The sequence below is a fragment of the Drosophila busckii genome, chromosome 2L, assembly GCF_011750605.1.
Source record: "Drosophila busckii strain San Diego stock center, stock number 13000-0081.31 chromosome 2L, ASM1175060v1, whole genome shotgun sequence".
Lineage (NCBI taxonomy): Eukaryota > Metazoa > Arthropoda > Insecta > Diptera > Drosophilidae > Drosophila > Drosophila busckii.
In genome coordinates this window covers 9447114-9465883 of record NC_046604.1, presented here as the reverse complement: position 1 = coordinate 9465883, position 18770 = coordinate 9447114, and the positions used below count along the sequence as shown (strand labels likewise).

Sequence of the window (18770 nt, the reverse complement as noted above, 5' to 3'; positions counted from 1 at the left end):
GTGTGTGTGTGTGGCAAACTCATTAACATTTGCAAAATGAGCACGGAAATAGTCATAGGAACAGTCAATGTACAGCGATCGTAAAAACTAAAACTGTTCCCACTCTGCTGTTAAGTGTGGAATTTGGCAAGCTGCTGTCACATTCCTCGATAGTATAGTGGTCAGTTCCGTGTCAGCGGGAGACGGGGTTCAATTCCCCGTCGGGGAGAGAGTGCAATAACTTCTTTTTTATTTTTTCTTTTATTAAACAATTGGAAGTAAATAATAAAAACAATATTTTTTGTATCAAAATTAATTATCAAATATAATAATGCAATGCTTATGTCTGTTTTCTAATTTAATGTCGACTATAGATAGTCAATATTTAGAAATTATTGAAGCTAATATTAAATAGAGTGTAATAATAATAATATTAATTAATTTAATATTTTGAAATTAAATACTCAAAGCCAAAATACAGTAAATTAATTAATTAATATGGCAATTAAATAATTAACTAAATCTGTTTTTGACTAAAATAAAATAAAAAAAAGTTTAGATTTTTCAATCCACTCTCCCCGACGGGGAATTGAACCCCGGTCTCCCGCGTGACAGGCGGGGATACTGACCACTATACTATCGAGGACTGTGTGTGCTGCTTGACAAATGGCTTACTAGTGACTCGACGACGCTCTCTCAGATCGCCAAAGAGAGCAGCACATAAATAATGTAGAGAGTTTGCTTAACGTGGTTGTTATAACAATAATTAAGCGTAATGTTTTTGCTTAACATGCGCTTTAAAAGTTTGCGTGCTGAGCTGTTGGTTGTTTATGCTTTGCGCTCGTTAAAAATAAAATACAGCTAATTTATTTTAGCCAACTTAAATTGGCTTAAGAGAATGACCAGAAGAAAACAAATGGCGCGTTATCTGCAAAACCAAAGCCCAACGTCACACACACACACACACACACACTTAAGCGGACAATGCGGGTGCAAGAAGAACATTACTTGAGAGTCTACTGTCAGTTTCATTAAAGACAATGAAATCCGCTTCAGAGCAAAGAATAAATATTATCTAATCATTGGTATTGCTATCTTCTACTAACAAATCTTCACTTCTAACCAATTCATACACTAGCTCCTACATGCAACCGCATGCCTACACACACACACATACACAAATGCATACTTCCATATACATACGTATGAACACACTGAGCTTCCTAGGGGCACGTCGTTGCACATTTCGTCTGAAACTTCTTGCCAAATAACTTTGTAATTTTTTTTTATTTTGTACTTTAGCCGGAACAATTAGCTCTTGAAATGAGCACGCGGTTAGGACAGAATGAAAACAATTGCATTAGACAAGTTCAACTTGGCAAACAGTCGATTAACAATAAAAGCTGAGAGACCTTGCATAAACAAAAGCTTCTGCCAAACAATTGATTTTCATAGTGTTAAAGGCAAATGGCTTTAAGGCGAGACAACGACAACGACAACGACAACGTCGACGAGTCTTGCTTACCTTGGCTATGAGAGCTGCTGTCAGACACTTTTGTTGCTCTTTGCAAGCTAATTACAGGCAGCTGTAGCTTAAGCGACATTTGCAAACAATTGCACACACACACACACACACACACACACACAGTCAGTTGAGAGAGCTGAGTTTGAAGTAAGCAATGCTTTGAGCAATGGCTTCTACGCTCGTTTTACATATGTCGTCGAAACGAGCATTAAAAGCGTAAGCTGCTGAGCAAACAGCCAGACGGACAACGGATTAACAAGCAGAAGCAGCAGCAGCAGCAGAAGCAGCAGCAAAAGTGGAGCTGCTGGCTGGGCTAGGTAATGGCTGCTGCTGTGTATGCTAAAGAGAGGAAGGAAGGAAACGACACGCAGCAGGCTCAAGAAACGTTTCTGCCTCACTCTCTCTCTTGCTCTACAGGATGTGCCCTCAAGTGTGTGCGTGTGTGTGTGTGTGTGTGTAATTTATAGCTTGTTTAGACAAGCTTTGCCTCTCTGCTTTGTCTCAAATTTTTAAACACTAAACTCTCTCAAGCAAACTTACAACAATGCGGTTGCCAACTTGTATAACCTGCGGGCTCTCGCTTCAAGTTGAAGGCTTAGCTGCAACGAAAATTTCAGCTTTAAAGCTGCCCCAGCTGCTGAGCAAAACAAATGTTGCCGCCTTTATGCTTATGCCGCACTCATTTATTTTGCCATCATATTGTGTTTGCTTACCATTACAGTAGAGCTCAAAGCCCCTTTTTTTATTTTCTTGCTTGCTACCTTAAGCAGCATCCACTGCTTTATGGCGCACAGTTTGCTGCTCATTAAGGTCTTAACAAACCCCCGAAAAGCGCCAGCTCCAAAAACAACTTGAGCCACAACATAATAAATGTATATAAACGAAAAAAGGAAAAACCAACCCTTGTAGCTTTTCATTTACGTCTACAAATTTTTGTGGCATACATTGCGGCGCCTCGGCTGGACCTGAACTTTGGCAGCGCTCCTGTCACATTTCATAAATTATGAACAGATAATAGTTGTTCACTCATCGATATTGATGTTTTAGAGTACGACAAGTGCTGCTGGACACAGTCGACAGTGTGAAACCCTGTATACTGTTGCAGAAGCAAAAGCAACATAAAAACCTTTTTAAAAATAAACATATTTGCTGAGATCCTGGCGTACATACAGACACCTTGTTTAGTAAATTAGTGCATTAAGTAAATTGAAGCTCTTGCTTTTTACTCGTCAATTTCATACTAATAAAGCAATTAAAAACTGTTTGTATGAAAAAAAAAATGTAAATATATTTATGTCTAGGCCCCATAGCATTCACTGTAAATCTTATAAACTTGGGTGCTTCTAGCTTTCATAGTTGCTAAGCTACTCGCGTTCATACAGACAACTGACGCTAACTAAACTTAAATGACTTTTGAACATTTTCCGCACAGGACTAAAAGGAGGCGAAGCCCAAAAATAATTTAAAAGCTGATTGTTATTACGTTAACCTTTTTGTTGTTACGTTGAGTTGAGCGACCCCCTTGGAAAACTTGACTCTAGCTCTGCGCATAATCTGTCCCACTCTCTCCTCTCTCTCGCGGGCGCTTTCTCCTGCGCTCTTGGTTAGATTAATGCCATAAGTTAAACAACAGGCAAACTGCTTATGCATTCAATTAAATGTGAATTTGTTATGTTTGCTAAATGGCACACGCTCTACTCTAAGCTTAGCCATAATTGCAAAACTTTCGACCCGCTCACTGCGGTCTTGATAAACTTTTTGGCAACGCATATGAAAACTACTTAAATTTACTATAGACAAAGTATTTTAGGTATTTAAAACGAGCTTAAATTTAGTCGCTTTAATGAAACTGCAGTTTGAATGCAAACGAGTTCCTTTTTTGTTTATACCCCAAAGATAGCGAACACAAAAAAAAAAGAGAAAGAAGAAAAAAGAAAAATGAAATTTTGTACAGATACTTTGAGCTTTGTGGCCGGCCATTGGCAAATGGATAAACCGTAGCTAATAGCATTCAGTTTCATTGCAAAAGCTGCAAAACATTGCCCATTAGTTGGAAATTCAAAACGATTTCGCCCCTCCCCCCCTACCGAACATTAACTTTTAATTTGATCATTTCTAAGCACAAGACGCAAACCCAAAGCCAAGCTGCAGCTATATATCTATATGCTATGGCTTTTCTTTTGTGCACCCTTTGCTTGTTTTTGTGGACTTGTCGCAAAAACTGGCACAGATTTTAGCTCTGTGTGTGCTGCTTGCTCGGCAAAAAAGCCAACAGCTGATAATTGCGGTGCGCCAATAAAAAGCAAATTAAGCTAATTGCGAAATTTTTGCTGCAGCTTAATAAGCGCTTCATGGAGCCCATTGACTAAACCAGGCAGCATAAGTTGCTAATTATGCAGCTCAAGCCCAAGCCCAAGACATGTTTGTAGTTCGGAAAAGCGCAACGAGAGCTCTCAACTTAACCTCCCAAAAGTCAAAATTGACTTTTTGGCAGCGATGCAAGTAAAATGTAATTAAAGCCAAATGGAAAATGATAACAGGCATTCAAGCTGGACTGCTGCCAGCCCTCTCTCTCTCTCGGTCGCTTAAAGTCATCCCGAAGCTCAATTGCAAGTCGTTTATCAGCTCGTAAGTAGGCCAACCATATGGACCATAATTATAGCAATTAATACACACACAAAGAGAGAGAGAGCGACTGTTTATTAGAGATTAATTGGACAGGCTTAAGTTCGCTAATCCCGAAAGCCTATCAAATGCGCCACAAGTCAAAGTCAAAAGCGAAAGCTTTAAGTTCTTAGCGAAAGAATAGTTCAATAGTTTCAGAAATTATAACTGTATTGTGTGAATATCTATAATATACATTCACATAGATATTAACAACGATAATGACTTTGGCCTTACCGCCCTTTTGGCTACTTCAACCTACCCCAATAACATTCATATTCAATTCCGCCCAACATTAACCTATGTATTTAGGGTTGTTGGGAAAATATGAATTGTACCTATTCTATCTGGACTTTTTTCTAGCTGCTCTGTCCACTACATTAAGTTTTCCAAACAAAGCAAAGTGTATTTTATTTTATACAAGTTTAAGAAATACGAGACTGCTTTTATAATTTAGTAAACATCTATGCATAAAATCTCACACGAAAAGTGTATGTTTGAGTCGAATACTACTACTATATCGTAGTCGAGTGCAATCGTTAAAGAAAGCTCTTTTTCTATTATAAAAACTCATACGCAAAGTGTATAATTTAGTCTAATGCTAGCGTAAAAGATTTAGTTACAAACAAAGTGTATATTGCAATCGAAATACAGAAGTAGAAGAATAAATTTATATTTCTGTTAACAAATTTATTTTTCTCTTATAAAATCTGATAAAGTGTATATCGTAGTCGAATGCATTTTAGGCAGCATTTCAGGCAACGGTTATTATTTATAGTTGCACCCTTGTTGCATTAATGCATAAATCGTTGGAAATGAAGTCATTTTGAAGTGGAGTCTATGCATACGTATTTAATTATGCCTAAACGAGCTATTTAACTAACGTGCCACACAGTCGCTGTGCGCCGGCCGCGTAATTAAAGTGGCATAAAGCGACAGTGGGCGGCTGGCACGCCTGTAGTAACAAAGGCAACAAAGGCTGTCCAAAAAATATGTTTACATAAAATATTTAAAACAACAAAAGCAACAGCAGCAGCGGCAGCAGCAGGAGCAAGAGCAAGCCAAGGCGCATATCCTGGGGCAACCAATGGCGGTTCCTGTTGTTTCGGTGGCGGCAATACTTGTGGCAACCAACGCTGCGGCATGTGGCATGTAATAAAGTTACGCGTGCTTAAACACTCGCCAGACTGTCATTGGAAATGAGTGTAATTTATGTATTAGCGTGTCTTTGTGTGTGTGTGTGTGCGTGTGTGTGAGGAAAACATGCAAAAATATGCAAATTGCCATGGCCAACGCGATGAACTTCAATGCGCCTCTCTCTCTCTGGAGCTCGTCAAACTAAAGAGCTCGTTTGGCGCTGCAGCTAAAAATCGATTAAATCGCTTAAAGAGTTTATCGAACTTCTCATCAGACAGACAGACAGACTAACTCGGTCAAATATTTACTGACGGAAAACTTGAAAGTTGACTCATAGGCTGTTGGTGGACTGGGGCGGCTTTTGTGGTAGTTAGCTTAGCATTTGTTATGCATAATTTTGAGCACGCTAGATTGTCATTTAAAATGAGTTAAGCGCCATGCAACTGCTGCAATGCGCACAAGGTGGCAACGCCGCAGGCGGCAGGAACAGCACGAGTGCGTCCTTTGGCCATGTCAGGTGAAGCAACTGCTGCTATAATGAGCAAACAATAAAAGCAAACGGGCTGAAAACGCAGCACGAAACAATGGACGACAAGTAAGAGAAGAAAAACCAATTAGATGCAAGCGCTCCACTGCCAGAAAGAGACAGCTATATATGTAACTACCTACCTACATATAGATAGAGTGCTAAAGCAACTACTCGTGTTCCGCTGTCGCTGTCGCCGTCGCTGTCGATGTGTTGTGACAAGCGGCAATGGCATTGTATGCCACTAAAGGGTTTGCTTGTTACGGTGGGTGGTGGGCGAAGAGAAGGCGTGTTTATTGTGCGCCTCGTTAGCTCGCAATGTTGTGATGACTTGCCATCAGCGATGCCTTGACAGCCAAAGGACGACAATAGCAGCTCTTGGCCGCGATGTAAATTGCATTTCCATTGTTAATTACCTGCGATTCATAAATTTTGCAACGCTGCTGCTGCTGACCTCAACGCCACGACCAAGACCTTAAGCAAGAAGATGATGAAGAAGAAAAATTTCAAATTGCTTAAGAAAATATTTTCATTTGCATTAATGTTCAAACCCAATTTAGTTCACTATGCGAAGAACAGAATATGTTACTCTAACAGAGATGCCACAGATATCTTTAGAGAGAAATCTCTAAAAAGATTTTAATGTTTAAGATTTTAAATGTTTAAAATTGTCGTAAACTCTTTAGGATAAATTAAAGTTCAGAATCTGAAGATTATAAGGATGCAAAAGTTGGGCGCCTTATTCTGGTAATGTTGGTGATTCATTAAAGGTCTAATTTGGAATAGAAATTCCACAACATTTGATAGAGATGGGACTGAGAAAAAATGTTCTAAGGAGAGAATAGGCGCTTGGTGCACCGACAGGTAACAACCACAACGAAGCTCTCCAATTGAAATTCATTCACTGGCTTTCTTTTTGAATAGTAATCTTTTTGGCATGTATCTGCATTTTTGGCATGAACTGGCCTGGGTGGCATGGAGCTACTTACTCTTATAAGATTATGCAAATGTTGATTCGCCCAAGGAAAAGACGTCACATTATATAAAAAATGCCTTGTGTTCGGTTCTTTGGGCTAATTAAATGTGTGCACCATTCAACTTCAATGCGATGAAATGTATAAAGAAACTTTATACTAACTACAGTACATTTAAAAAGTATGTTCGCAGTGCGTTTCAAAATGAATGTATGTGCATCAAAATATTTATCAGAATTCGTCTAACGTCTTACGTACTCTAGTACAGCACTCACATCACCTAAGCAAGCTTGCGCTCTCTCTCTCTCTCACACGTCCTCTTCGTTCTTCGTTAAGTTTGCTACGTTGAGACTGATTGTGAGAGTGCGTCGGCTAAACTTAACGATTGCGACTTCAGTAGACGATCGCTGTTGATGCTTTGAGGAACGTGCACTGATTGAGAAAATTTAATGTGCTCAAAATATTTTTATACATATATTTTTTATCAACTCTCAACTTTCTTAATAATTTTCTCCACTCACATGCATAACTAATTTTTCATGCGCTCTTAATAAACAAAAATTGGCAAACTTTTCAGCTACTTTTTTTTTATAAAAAAAATGTAGATAAAGTTTATTTCGGACGTTTCATCGTTTTGCGTTTGGTTTAAGAGCAAAGCACTCAAGGCTTTAAAGCAGCAGCCTAACGCCCCCTTGGCGCATATTTAGCAAATGTTTTTATTGGCCGTTAGCATCACCTGGCTCTCAGGCTAGTCTCGGGATCAACCCCCGCCCGCTGGCCTACAAAAGCTGCGCCCATGATAGAAAATTAGCATTCGTTATTTATCACCAACACGAATGGAAAATTCGCTGCCAGCAATTGCTTTAGTATAAGCGGGCGGGCGGACGGTTGGGCGAATGGGCGTGGCTCGTGGGCGTTAGATTGCTTTTACTTTTCACTCACCGCGTGACTTTTACAGCCTCTTAATTTAAACAGTCGCGGCTTAAGAGGCAGTGCGGCATGCTATGGGGCGCCTGGGGCTGTTGCACGTGTGGCACGAGTGTTGCGCGTTGCGGGCAAAATTAATTTGTACCAGACGACGACATTTTTAATGTGGTTGGCGCTTAGCTCTTGTTGTCGCTACTATTGTGCGGCAAACTCTATGAAATGTTGCGCATTTTAGATTTCAATGGCGCTTGGGTAGTTGGTAGTTGTTGCGATTGGGCTTTGGGCTCATTTGTGTGCCTCGCGCTCTTGTCACGTAATTCAAATTTTATATTCACGCACCTGCCACCCTGCAACCCCCCAAAACCAAACCCACCCCCATGCACGTGGCTGTTTGTGCGTGCGTGAGCAGCAGAACTGTAAAATTTATCGATTACTCGCACGGATTTCACACGGCCCACAAATCTCACACCACCCCTTATTTGTCCTGCGAATTAACATGAAATTATAATGCACGCATCAAATTCATGTAAGCTGCTGATAATTATGCAATTTTCAGCATTTTGCATAAATTGCACCACACAACGAACCGTTCAGCCCCCTTTCAAAAAAAAAATATGCTAACGGTATTGCAGTCATGAAAACATAATGCAGCCATATATGAGCTTTAAATTCATAAACAGCTACAGGTATTTCACTTAAATAAAATTACTTATGCATGCGCAAAATATTTGCCCAAAATAAACATAAATATTTGCAATAAGCTTTAGCGATTTTACACAAGCGCTTATCGGATTTAGCTCCATGGCTGATTTTTTGATTTTGGATAACGGCAGTCAACATCCTCGATAGTATAGTGGTCAGTATCCCCGCCTGTCACGCGGGAGACCGGGGTTCAATTCCGTCAGGGGAGGGTCAGAGATGATAAGTTTCTTTTTTTTTTTCATTTCAATTAAATTAAAATTGCATTTGAATATGTTAAGCATAAAATAGCATTTAAAAAATATTTCAAAGTGGTTCTCATTTAGTTAAGGTATTCAAACATCTCAATTCACACTTTCCTAGCAGCTTTGGCCTTTCACAATTAGATTGCTCCTTAACATCCGTTTGTTGATCAATTAAAAAATAAATTGAACTCTTAAACGTTCTCCCCGACGGGGAATTGAACCCCGGTCTCCCGCGTGACAGGCGGGGATACTAACCACTATACTATCGAGGACGTTAAATTCATGCCGCCAAAGTTCTCAATTTGAAAGCATGAATTTGAAATAAACATTTTGCTTATCAACATAGTGTAGCTATAAATGCATGGAAATAGAATGTTGCTGCTCTTAATGTCTTAACTTTTGGAATCGCTTTGGCTTCGAATTGTTTGCTGATTAATTAAAAAGATAAATTTATTGTCAAAAGTTTGGTTTGCTGCTATTTATTGTTACAATACTTTTGAGTAATTATAAACACATAGCTCTCTCTCTCTCGCTCTCTTTCTCTCTCGGACGTTAGAGACCTTAGAGAACATAAGCAAAAATGTTTTTGAAACACAAAGATTTGTTTATGCAGCTGTCGCACTTTCTCTCTCTCTCTCTCTCTCTCTCTCTCTCTCTCTGCCTGTCTGTGGCGGCTGTTGCGCGTTGTTTGTTGAATGCTGCTACAGATGCAGCGATAATGCGAAGTTTTGGTGCAGAAGCCGCCTGCGGGCGACAGCAGCAGCGGGCACAAAGCCAGCAGAGCAATCGATGCTTTGGCATTGAGCTCCATTGGACAACAGCAGTGGAGTGGAAATAACTGCGAGTGAGTGTGTTCGGCTGTGGGGCTTGGGGTGTGGCTGTTAGCCAGCGGCAAAGCCATTTCCGGCCAGACAATAAACGCTGGCAACGTTGCCCCAACATACAGCTCGGGCATTTCCGTTCGCGAGCTGTTGCCCGTGCCGTTTGTTTTCTCTCTCTTCTGATTGTTGTTGTTGTTGTTAATGTTGTAACTACTGCTTTTTTTCTCTCTTGTATATTTCCTTTGCTTCATGCTATTGAAGTTTGACAATGCCAGCAAAGCCAAAGCGTAACCAGGTGGCAGCATTCCGACAGTAAGAAACTGAGGCAGCAAATCTCATTTTTTGGGCGAACGAGGCCAGAGCCGAGCCAAGTAAAGTCCAGCCTCCTTTAAGGCTGAGGTATTAAATGTGCGGAGACATGTCAAAGTTTATTGCGCTGTTGCTGCTTGATTGGTTGTTGTTGTTGTTCTTGTCGTTTGACTTAATTAAATTTGGCTAACAAAAATGTTGTATTTTCCATTATGCCAGCCCGGGCGCACGTGGCGTATGTGGAATGCGCAACAATTGATTAAAATTTTATTGTTTTTATGCGCGCACACACACACAGTAATAAGCAATTTATAAATAAATACGCGTGTCTGATTTGCATAAAATTTAGTATAATAACATTTACAGTTAATAAATTTTAATGCAGCCAGAAATTGTTAACAAGTCGTTTGGCTTTTATGCAAAGCTAAAGTTACTCAACTTGGCTTTAATGTGCGACTATTTATTAAGCTTAAGTTGCCCAAACGCTCACTTGGGTGGACCGACAGCTGTTTATTTGCCTTAGACTAAGCTTTATAAATATTTTTGCCTACTTTACTAACAAATCAAACTCACCGCCCTCTCTCTCTCTCTTTCTATTTGCAGACAGCGAATTATATTCCGGCACTGTGGCAGATTTTAGCGGCAGTGATCCGATTATCTATCGTGAGCCTCTGCAGACGGAACAATATGATAGCCTCAGTCTCAATGGTAAGTTATCCCCCAGCCCCAGCTCCAGCCCCAGTCCCAGCCAATGCCCATCCTTAAGCACTTGACCCTCTGCGCTCAAGCACTTTTCATAATTGAATCTGCTGCCGCTTCGATGTTGCGCTTCTTCTTTGTTGCTGTTGTTGTTGTTTGATTATAGCTTTTATTCTTCTTTATTAGATTATTATTATTATTAGCAAGTAGTTGTTGTAAAAGAATTGAATTAAGCTGCATGTGCCCCAGCTTCTCTTTGACGTGCAACATATCCGTGAGATTCCCTTTTGCATATTTCAAACACTTGTGACGTTTCGATTTTCATATGCCAGACTGTCCATTAACTCGAGTTGGACATGACACATGCGATGCGACGTCTTGTCCCTTAATGCGCTGCTTGCCACGCGCGTAGACGAAGCTGCTGAATTTCACTGAATTTTTCATGCAGCTCCGCAGCTGCAGCAATTTAAGCCCCGTTACTTTACTTGTCTATTAAGGGCTTTAAGAATTGAAATGTCAACTACGACAGATCACAGAAAGTTTGCTAAATTTAATGAGACTCTTGTATTTGAGTCATTAATTATTGTTTGAAAGTAAAGAAAAGCTTTTATTTTTATTCATACTTGGTTTATATAAATAGCCAATCCAATAGAGTCCAAGATTTTAAGCCTTTTTTTTAACTTTTAGAGCAGCTATTTAGTTTTTTACTTATTTTTAATTTGATATATATTTTGTCTGCACTTTGTTAGATTTTTGTTTAATTAGCATAGCAGTTAATTAAATTCGATAAAAAAAATACTTAATTTGCAAAATTCACAATGTCCATAACCTAGAAAGAGATCTTAAATAAATTTCAAATTATTACAATTTAATTAATATTGAGGAGCATTATTATGCTAAGCCTAAACTTAGATCTTTAGACAAAGGGTGCATACATAGTTAAATGTTTTGCTTAAAAGATCAAAATTCTCAATTAATTACCTTTAACTGAATTGCCTTTAAAAAATCTAAATCGAACTGAAAGAAAGCGAATTTTTGCCAAAACTAAACTGCAAGTAAAGTTAGTTTAATTTCTTGTTTTAAAGATAGTTTAATTTCGTTTAATCAACAACATTATTATTGGCGTGCTTTGGTACAACATTACCGCAAATTAAGTAAAATAGCTTTCGCCTGCTAAGCAGCCATAAATGAAATACAAATACAACTTAAAGCGCTTTTAAAGTCAACCTCTTGCTCGAACTACGTCATGTGAGCGATGAAAAAAACAGTTGGCCATAAAAATGTTTATAGCTTGTGCAAACTATAAATGCAATTTATGACTCAAGTTTTTAATATTTATTTTGTTTGCTATCTCCAAATACAGCGCCAAATTTTGTGAGCTCATTTACGCAGGGAGACTTTGTTTACTTCTTCTTTCGCGAGACGGCTGTGGAGTTTATCAATTGCGGCAAGGTGAGTAAATCAACAAATGGATTGTAATTAATGCTGCTAAATATTTATCTATGATAATCGTGCACTTTAGGCGATTTATTCGCGAGTGGCACGCGTTTGCAAATGGGATAAGGGCGGCCCGCATCGCTTCCGCAATCGCTGGACATCGTTTCTCAAGTCGCGTCTGAACTGCTCCATACCCGGCGACTATCCGTTCTACTTCAACGAGATACGTAAGTCAAGCCACGGCCACGCCCATTTATGGATTTATAGCTAATCTGTGGTGCTTTCTTTTCTGCAGAGTCGGCAAGCAATCTGGTTGAGGGACAATACGGCTCCATGAGCTCCAAATTGATTTATGGCGTTTTTAATACGCCAACAAATTCGATACCCGGCTCAGCGGTTTGTGCCTTTGCCTTGCAGGTGAGTGCGCAATTATTTGTAACCCTAGACGTCTTTCTAATACTTTCCTCATACGCAGGACATTGCGGACACATTCGAGGGGCAGTTCAAGGAGCAGAGCGGCCTCAACTCCAACTGGCTGCCAGTGAACAATGCCAAGGTGCGTGCAAGCAAAACTAGACTTAGATATATATAAGCATATATGTGTACGTCCGAGCGTTCGTGTGTGTGTGTGTGAGTTTGTAAGCGCACTTAGACGCAGCTGGCTCTCAATTTATTGCCCCACACACACATACACACACACTCAGGACACACAGAGGCTGCGGGCATTTGCCTTTGCCAGCAAAATTTACATTTGAATTACGAATGCTTTGGTGTCCATTCGGCTCTGGCACTTGACTGCACGTGTTGCCAAAGAATTTCGAATTCGAATTTCGACAGCAGCAAAATATGCAAATTCGAAATTAAAAATGTTTGGGTTACAGTTCAAGGAACTAGAAACAATTGAACCAAGCAGCAGTTGGCACAAGGGCGTAGCCAGATCCATAAACTAGGTAAAGCCTAAATGTAAAAAATATATAAACCACTCGTTATATCGAAATTGCGATTATTAATGCAAGAGTTGCTTTAAAGCGAGTCACATAGCAGCTGTTGAAGTATTACAATAATATTATACATATAATATATTTATGATTTAGAGATCAACGGTTTATAACAAATATAGCAAAGACTATAGAATATAGTCTTTCATAATAGTTAGTTACTTACCAGCTAGTAAAATATTATAATGAAATTGATAATACACTTTTAAGTTTGTTCAGTGAGAAATAATCTATGAAAAACGCTCTCCTGTAAAGTTTCGCAATCCGTCTTTACCTATATTAAGAATTAACTATAACTTGATGTCAACGCCCCCTTTATTAGTTACGGATTACGCCCATGAATTAGCATACCAATTGCTGCCACTGCAACATCAGTGTGGCCACAATGTAGGCAAGAGACACTTCAGTGAAGAGTCAAAGCCAGTTCCAACAGTTGAGCGATTCATAAACCAAATTATGGCCCAAACAGCAAGCAGTCTAACACACACACACACACACACACACACAGCTACACTTGAGTGCAGTTGCCTTTGCATCTGCAGTTGAAGCAGCAAATGCAATTTGCTTGCACTCCAACTTTTTGTGCCATCTATCTTATATATAAATATATATTTATTATACATATATATTTTTCGGTTCATTTTAGGTGCCCGATCCGCGTCCCGGCGCCTGTCACAATGATTCACGAACGCTGCCGGATCCGACATTAAATTTCATCAAAACACATTCGCTAATGGATGAGAATGTTCCGGCATTTTTCGGTCAACCGATTCTGGTGCGAACAAGCACAATGTAAGTACATCTCTCTCTCTCTCTCTCTCTCTCTTCCACACTCTCTTTCTATCTCTCTCTCCAGTTGTTTTTTCTTTTTGTTGGCTGTGCAGTCACGTCGCTGAGTAGCCCAAGCTGTAGTTGAAATAATGTTGCGGCAATGTAAATATTATTACACAAAAGCCAATGCCACAAGGCAGCTGCCACAAAATTTGTTGCAGCGTGTGGGCGCCACCTCCCACCCCCAGCCTCGACCAAAAACTTTTACTTTAACTGTAGCAGTAACGGCAACTGTAACTGTAACTGCAAGTGCTGTTGCAACTGCTGTTTGCGGCCAAGTGAATACGTGACGATCTAATTTCCACTATGTGCCCCTTGCCACAATCTAACTAATTTCATTTAAATAACAAATTCCTCTGACATCTGATATGGCTCCAACTTTAGCGCCAGTTACTAAGCAGCGGCTGCTAATCGGTCAAATGCTTTAATAGACAATTTAATCTTGGGAAATCATGATTCTTAGCTTGGAACATAATATAAAGTTACAAGCTTAACGAGTTTAAGTTAAGGTTACAAGCTTAACTGAAGTTACTTAATAATTACGATTACTAATATCATAAAAAATTTTTATAGAAAATAATCGAAAACTCCCTCAATTAACCTCAAATAGTCAATTTTCAAAATAAAATTAGTATGATTGAATTAAGCTTCAATTTAGGGAAGTCGATCACGCTGCTTTGGCTGTTTAGTCAAAGTGAGCTTCAATTATCTCTTAGTGCTTAAATGTGATAAGAGAGTTGCACTCTTAATTTTTCCCACGCTCAGCTGCGCTGCCCAAACGCTAGGCAGCGACGCAGTCGCTTAACTTAGCTGCGCTGCTTTAGCGCTAACGCAGTGAAAGCTTCGTCCGTTGCTAGTCGACAGCTTAGCGTGGGTGCTCTTAAGTTCCTTTTGCTTATTTCTCGTTTTTGTTGCTTGCTTGCTCTCGCTCTTTTCGTTATGTGAGCGAGCGCCAGAATTTTATATTATTGTATCATGGTGTGGGTGAGTTCAGTTGTTCAGCTCAACTTAAGCTGAGCGCATCTCACGAGATCACTGACTTGCTAATTTTTTTTAATCTGCTGCTCTGCTCAGGCAAATCAAATGCAAATTCGAGATTTGTTTAGTTAATTTTAAATTGTTTTACTAGTTAAATTTTATAATATTGAATGCGCATCTCAGCTATCGTAAATTAAATTTCAAATGCTTAGATTTTATAATAATTAGCAACACTTATTATTAATATAGCTGAATATCTTAAATAATTATTTAGCGACTGTTGCTTTTGAATGAGTCAGTAATATAGATTGCTATAATTTGCATTAAAAGCAAATTATAATTGTTTTTTGGAGCTCAGTGTATTTTTGCTGAGACTCTTGAAATTAATAATTAATTTTCTACTTTTGCTGGCGCTGCAAGAATTGTGAGTTTGTGTGTGTGTGTTGCATGCAAAATGGCATTAATTTATGGTTTAAATAAAACAGTTTTAATATTGGCGAGCAGTAGAATCTTTAGAGAAAGAGAGAGGACCACACTGACTGCAGCTGCTGCTCCAAGTGCCTTTTTTTCCAGCTCGATGCTGCATGCTCGTAAATTATATTCAAGTTGCTCACACAGGCAGACACACACACAGACATGTGGAAATTTAAAAATTCAATTTGGCAACTTTTCCATGTAATTGAGCCACAATTACGGGGCTGTTGAGATGGGAGCGTCGTGTGCGGTAAACTTTAAAGAGTAAATCATAAGCGAGCCACTGAACAGTTGCTGTCAAGGAGCAGCAGCAGCGTCTCTCTCTCTCTCTCTGTGTGTGTTTGCGTGTGTGTGTGTCAGTGGCTGTGGCTGTGGCTGCTGCAGTCAAGCGATAGTTGGGAGCCAAACGAACCGAGCCAGCCAGAAGGAAATGCATGGATGCGCCGAGAGGCAACCCGTAACGAAAATATGTATGCACAACTGAATAAATTAGAATGAAATATGGAACACGTAGAGCGCCGCACACACACTAATACTTACACACCTATACTTACACACATGCACACTTGCCACAACAAATGCGAGTGCGGACGAGCAACATTAGCCAAGCTGCGAGTGTGTTTGTGTGTGTGTGAGCCACTTGATTGCGACTAGGGCAAGCTGACTCATTGCACTGGAGGAGGATGCGAGTGAACACGCATCACAATTTAATCATCCCACTCACACACAAGAAAAAGTTACAGCTCAACAATTTTTTTGCTTTGTTTTTTTTTGTGTGTGTGTGTGGAATTTATTTGGGGCAATCCAAGTGCTTGTTTGGCCAACGCTCAAAAGTTTTCCAAGTCGGTCATGCACAAATCCAAAAGCTGCACTAACAGTTGCCGTCGCAGTTACTCAAACAAAAATCAAAATAAATAAATGCTGAACTAACCCAATCGATGTGCATAAATCCAAAAAAATAGACGAGCAGTAAAATCAAAACAAAAAATGATTGAACAAACATTTGTACTCAAGACAACAAACGCTTTAAAAAATAAAATTGATATAGCAAGCTAATAACTATTTAAAATATTAACAAATATCTTTGGCCGCCAGCACTTTGCTTTACACTTGTCAAACTCTTGGGCTTAACCAACTGCATTAAGTTTAACGAAATAATTCATCGCATAAAAAATGCATAAATAATGCCACAAAAGCAACTTTAAGTCTTGGGTATTGCCAATATGGCAGCTGGAAATGGAAATGGAAATGCTAAAATCAAATCAAAAATGCACAAAATTTAGCTCAACATGCATAAATTCATAATAATTTCATTTGATTCAAGCGCTGCCACTTCCGCTAGCCAATTGCTTGAATCTCTAGTCAATGTGTGGGTGTGTACAGTGGGGTGGGGGCACTCATTTGCATATGCCAGACGCACAGTGGGCACGAAAGCTAAAGGTGCCACTCCCACCACAAATGCTAGGAACGCAAAGTTTCTTGCTGATAACTTAAAAGTTTGAGCATCTCGGCAAAAGTTAAATGCTTCAACTTTCGCTGAGGGCCAACTCTGGGCTCTCTCGCTCGGCTCGGCTCTGTAACAAATTGTTTCCTGCTCTCTGTACCGGAAAGTATCCATGCTCAACAGATTTTCGCAGCCAGGCCAGCTGGCTGACCATATCCTGTCCGCCTGTCAACTCCAAGGTAGCCCCGACCCTCAAGCATTGTTGCTCACTTATCGGTCAAGTTTTTGTTGCGACTTTATCATGCATGTCCTGGCGACTGCGACTGCGACTGCGACCCTTGTTGTTGTCACTCAACTTTCCAACTGTCAAAAGGCCCCCAATATTTTTATTTACACTCTCTCTAGTCTTTGTGCTGCCATTTTGTAATTTTTATACGCCTTGTCAGTTTTATTAAAAGTGCAAAAGGTATCACGAATTGTAAAAAATAGTTGATCAGCAAAACAAAGTGCGTTGTCTGTATGAGCTGCAAAAACTAGCAAATTCTAAGAGCTTATGCCACAAAAGTTAGTTTGTAGTTAATTCTAGTTCCGAAGCTGATCGCTATTATTTGTAAAAATTACTAGTTCTCCCCCCTCAACAGCAAATCAGAAAAAAAAACTATTTGTGCTTACAATAAATACAGCGCACACTAGCTTTAGCTTTGGCATTATTAAAAAACTTTGTAAATATTTAGAATATTATTTCAATAATTCTCTATTTAGACTGTGAGCTGTAAACTGTTATTCGCTAGTTATTCTCTTTTATGCTCCAGCCTTATCGCTTCAATGCTTCAATTGTTGTTCTTGAAATTAATATGCCAAGTCGATTTCAACTCTGAATGCATTAAATATTATTTGTCAACATTTAGCAGTGCACACTGCCCATTTATGAACTAAAACTTAAAAGTGTCGAATGCTCAAAGTTTTATGAAGCAGACACAAAAGCCATTTTGTTTTAGCAATTGATAAATGGCAATTGTAAATGCAATTTGTGAGCGTTGCAAAATAAATGTATAATTGTTGACTAAAATATTTTAAAGTGACAACTGGAAATAAGATTTTCGGCTATTCCAGACAGCAGAGTACTTTGAAGTTTTATTTCGACTTTTGGTTTATTATTGTTTGCAACAACAATTGCAACAGCAATGCTTTGGCCATTTAGAAAATGGAGCAACATAACTAAAATGCAAAATACGAGATTTGTTAATTAACAATAAAACAATGCACAATGCTGAGTGGCTGGAGCAGAGTCATTACCATTTGCTGTTGTGGCTGTTCTGCTCCCTGTTGCAGTTGCTCTGCTGCTGCTGCTGTCCATGGCCGGCATTTGCATTTAAATCGAGGCACAAGCACGGTTACATAAAAACCAACATGGAAAGCAACAATAGACAAGGCAGCCAAGCGCAAAGCCACAAATGTTGCCTGCAACAAGGAATACTGCAGCAACAGCAGCAACAGCGACAGCAGCAACAGCTAACGTTCAACATTTTTGTGGTGAAATCAGAGAGAAATTTCCGTTTTTATTTCATTTCTCTTGTTGCTCGCTCAAATATGTTTTTACATATACATTTAAACACAAGCGGACGGACGAACGGACGCACAGACAGACATTTTGTTTGTTTTTGAGGCCATGTTGTGTGTGTTTGCTGTTGCTGTTGCTGCTGTCGCAGTTGTTGCTACCGCTGTTGTGGTTCTCGGCCATTCTGTTTGTCATTCTCTCGGCCGCTCTGCCTCATTATTAATGCTGTCTAACCAAAAACGACAGCCAGCCAGCCAGCCAGCCAGCCAGCCGTCCATCTATAATGTCCTGTTCTGCTGTCAAACAAAAAATCAATAGCATTGCCCAGCTGAGCTAACATATGATTAATTAATTTATTTGTTCAATTTCGCGTGCACTTCAACTGGCCGCAGCTTTAAACTTGCAATTCATTTATTCTGTTTCTCTCTCTTTGCAGCTATCGCTTCACACAGATCGCGGTGGATGCACAAATCAAAACTCCCGGAGGCAAGACATACGATGTGATATTCGTTGGCACAGGTGGGTAACGGTTTTATCAGCGAGAG

The 18770-nt window shown here is 39.5% G+C and overlaps 1 protein-coding gene and 2 non-coding genes across 3 annotated transcripts in view; 1 reads left to right on the top strand and 2 right to left on the bottom strand.

Moving 5' to 3' along the window:
• LOC108607437 (semaphorin-1A) overlaps window positions 1-18770 on the top strand; it is a 128495-nt gene that overhangs the window by 98442 nt on the left and 11283 nt on the right. The window contains 7 exon segments of the mRNA XM_033294830.1: window positions 10410-10514; window positions 11869-11957; window positions 12028-12169; window positions 12238-12359; window positions 12418-12498; window positions 13587-13732; window positions 18662-18744. Coding sequence (XP_033150721.1) covers window positions 10410-10514; window positions 11869-11957; window positions 12028-12169; window positions 12238-12359; window positions 12418-12498; window positions 13587-13732; window positions 18662-18744 — 768 coding nt within the window.
• On the bottom strand, window positions 554-625 carry Trnad-guc. Its single transcript has one exon. It is a non-coding gene; the product is annotated as a tRNA-Asp (tRNA).
• Window positions 8877-8948, bottom strand: Trnad-guc. Its single transcript has one exon. It is a non-coding gene; the product is annotated as a tRNA-Asp (tRNA).